The following is a 3421-nucleotide window of genomic DNA, read 5'->3' on the forward strand; positions in this document are numbered from 1 at the left end:
AGATGTCAGTCCCATCTTCTGTTGGGCTCGCCGCACTGCACAGCCCTGGAAATCGGGGCTGGAAAAGCGGGATTGCATCACCCAGCCCTCCAGCTCGGCTCAAACCCTTCCCCTTGGAAAAATCCTGAACCGGCGGAGCTCCCACCCCTTCACACCCCAACCAGCTCTGGCCACGGGGAGGTTTCCACCGCTAGAGCACGCTTGCAACCCTCCGTCATTACAGAATATATTTTATTTATGGAATTTTACAAATAACTTTACAATTCACGTGACATAAATTATGCTCTTTGTTTCGACGCGTATCTCTTACAACACCTGAGTTACTGAAATACTGAGATGGAACTTGAGCTTCGAATTGGACGCGGGAAGGGAAACACGGATGAAAATCCGTAACAAGCTCGATTTGGGTTGCTTTCCCTCCTCCTCCTCCTCTCGCCTTCCCCAACGGCGGGTACCAGCCTGCCCAAGCCAGGGACAGGAGCTCTCTCTCCCGGCTCCTTCAGCAGAGGGAGGGTCCCTCTCTGCGAGAAGCCTTGTTTCTCCGAGGGGTTTCGCCCTCCCACGCTCCCCAAATCTCCAGGTTGCATGTTTCTCAACGTCAACTCAGTCGGCAAGAAACAGGGTTAAACTCAAAACGTGAAGATGACGACGGACTTGGTATCACCAGTATGTGCCGAGGGGCCCGTCCCAGCTCTGAGAAAGCCGAGAAGCGTCAGTCCTTGCCACGTTTCCAGCTCGGGGGGACGCAGAGGACCTCCCAGCCGCAGTCTGCAAGCGCCTCGTGGTCCCCAGGGGACAGACAACAAGATTTCCCCCCCCCCTTTGCCTCCAACACGGAAGCTTTTCCATCTGTGCGCACCGCTGAAGCACTCCTGGCAGTGCCACGGCTGCCCTCTGCCCCGTGGAAAGCCGCCAGCGATACTGTGTTTTCCAAATACCTCCTTGAGAAGAGAGGGCATGGGTGCCATTCAAAGGACTCAGTTTTTCCACATTGAGTCGGTCAGATGGGGCTGCAGCTCTCTCAAGCAGGGAAAGGGAGTTTCTAATACCGCTTTCCATCCAACTAGTGAGAAATTAGCAGCGACCTAAAGCACGGGTAATGACGGCGAGGCACTGCAGAGGAGGGTGGGGGGCCGCCGCAAAAAAAAATTGAGGTGGCTCTGTCCCACGGACCCGCCGCAGAGGGAGGAGCGACTTAGGGTGACCATCCACACCAACCAGAGACGCTGCATGGGATACAGCGGAGCCCGTCCTGAAGGCAGCATGCGGCCCGAGGACTGTGTGGTACCTCTGGGCTGAAGGGTGCTCCCAAGAAGGCTCCCCTGCTCCTCCCCATGCTGATATTTAACCTTCTGGGTGCAGGACAAAGCCAACAGCATCCCGGGTGCCAAGGGGAAAAAGTCAACGCCTGGCCTAGCCAAAGCCACTGGGAGCAGAGGTGCTGATCCGTGAGGATACTGGCAGTGCCACATCTCAACAGGCAGAGACCTATGGGCTCGGGGACAACTGTTAGGAGCCTCAGAGGAGGAACATCATCCAGCTGGTACTGAAGGCAAATTAGGAATGACAGTGAGGTAACTGGCAGCCAGCAATCAAAACAGGGTACGATGCTACTGGATGGTGCTGAGCCTGCCCCAGGCTATGCCAAGGGCTGATGTCCCTTGCCCATCTTGTGATGGGCAGGAAAAATACCCAGCGCATCCTCTGCTTTGCTTTCCAAACGGGGGTGGAAGGGAAGGTGTGGGGAGCCTCAGCTCCAGCCCCCGGTGCTGAGCAGCACCGAGGTGAGGTGTCACGATGGCCATCACCCTGTCACACACACCCGCGGCCACCTGCACAGGCAGGGAGCGAAGGAAGATGCTCAGTGACAAGGCGTCCCCAGCACGTACACCAACACACTTCTCGAAGCCATCCGCACCACTCCTCATCCCAATCCAGCGCCTTACCTACCAGCTAAGCTGCGTAAATCAGCTCCCACTTATCAGCGTGGCCACAAACTCACCACTCCTGGGTGCAGGATAAGGTCTGGGGGGGGAGAAGGGGGTGCAGGGGAACCTCAAGCAACACAGGTAGGGTGGGCAACATTATCAATATGATAATAAGTCAATTCACCTAGTGAATCTGGGGAAAGCCAGCCCAGAAGCAGAGCTGTGAAGTGCCTGGAACACCCTTCTCTGGCTACTCCCTAAGGCTGGAAACACGCAACCTAAAGAGGTTCGTAGTCTATTTTTTATATATATATATATTTCTTTTTAAAAACATCCCCCCCCCCTCACCCTGAACCTCAGCCACTCAGCAGCATCAGTGTTTAAAAACCGGTGTCCGTTCCCAGGTGCTGGTGGGAGCTTGGTCACAGTGCAAGGACTGATCCCCCGGCTGGGGAGCCAGTGGCCAGGCAGGGGCTCGCCGTGCCAGCTCTGTGCTTGCCCCGCTGCTCTTGTGCCCTTGCTCCAGCACGGCTGCCCTCATGGAATGAGAAGGGGTTGGGTTTTTTTTTCCCCACCCCGTACAGCAGCAGGGACCTAAGGGAGGTAAGAGCACCCTGCCAGCCTTCTCCCAGCCACTGCCCCACGCAGCCCGCGTCCGTCAGTCCGACCTGCACGGGGTGTGGTTTGGTGTCCTCTGCTCTGAGCGTTGATGCCCAGAATGTGCTTTAAAAAACAAACAAACAAAAAAAAAAAAAACCAAAAAAACCAAAACAAAACTAAAAAAATCCTCTTCACCCTGCTTTTCCCAGGGCATCATCCGGGCTGCCAAGGGAACAAAACCAGATGTGGCTCCAGAGACACATTTCTGAAGACGGCAAGGCTGATGCTCAAATCATGAGCTGTGCTCCTCGAACCTCCTCTTCCTCGGCAGCCCTCCCCATGCAGGAGAGAAACACCAGCTCCTTGCATTGATGCCGGCAAACACGGCGGGTCCCCATTCCTCTTTGCTGCGGTGGTACTTGTCACCCCCTGCGCATCCATTCCCTGGCAGGTGAGCAGGCTGAGGCAGCTCGCGTCCAGCGCTAGCCCCGTACCCCATGGACCCCCATCACACACCCCCTAAGGGGTCAGGAGAGCGTCACGTCCCATTGCACCACCCCAAGCACAAGGAGGGGAGCAACACGGCTAGAGGAGCTCCTGTCTCCCAACTCCATCCTTCCTGGGAGACGCAAGGAGAGAAGGGATACAACACTGGAAAGAGATCCTCCGGTCAGTTCAGTCCTACGGCAAAGGGGATTAAGCTCCCTTCAGACTTAATCCAAAACAAGATGGTCTATGGAATAGCTTTAAAAGCAATGCCTCTTCTTCTGTAGTGTGATGTCAGTACCGTCGTATGGTTGCAGCAGGAAAAGGAAAGGAGAAAAAAAACAAACCAAACAAAAAAACCAAAAAAAAACAAAAAAAAAAAAGAGAAATACCCATTTCCCCCACCC

The 3421-nt window shown here is 55.0% G+C and overlaps 1 protein-coding gene across 1 annotated transcript in view; it reads right to left on the reverse strand.

The window, feature by feature from the left end:
- Positions 1 to 3113: 3113 nt before the first annotated feature.
- Positions 3114 to 3421, reverse strand: part of SLC39A14 (solute carrier family 39 member 14) — a 7252-nt gene continuing 6944 nt past the window's right edge. The window contains exon 10 of the mRNA XM_035896117.1: positions 3114 to 3147. Within this exon, the coding sequence (XP_035752010.1) occupies positions 3114 to 3147 (34 nt within the window). The remainder of the gene's footprint in view (positions 3148 to 3421) is intronic.

This window comes from Egretta garzetta, unplaced genomic scaffold (assembly GCF_000687185.1).
Source record: "Egretta garzetta isolate BGI_Z169 unplaced genomic scaffold, ASM68718v1 scaffold366, whole genome shotgun sequence".
Classification (NCBI taxonomy): Eukaryota; Metazoa; Chordata; class Aves; order Pelecaniformes; family Ardeidae; genus Egretta; species Egretta garzetta.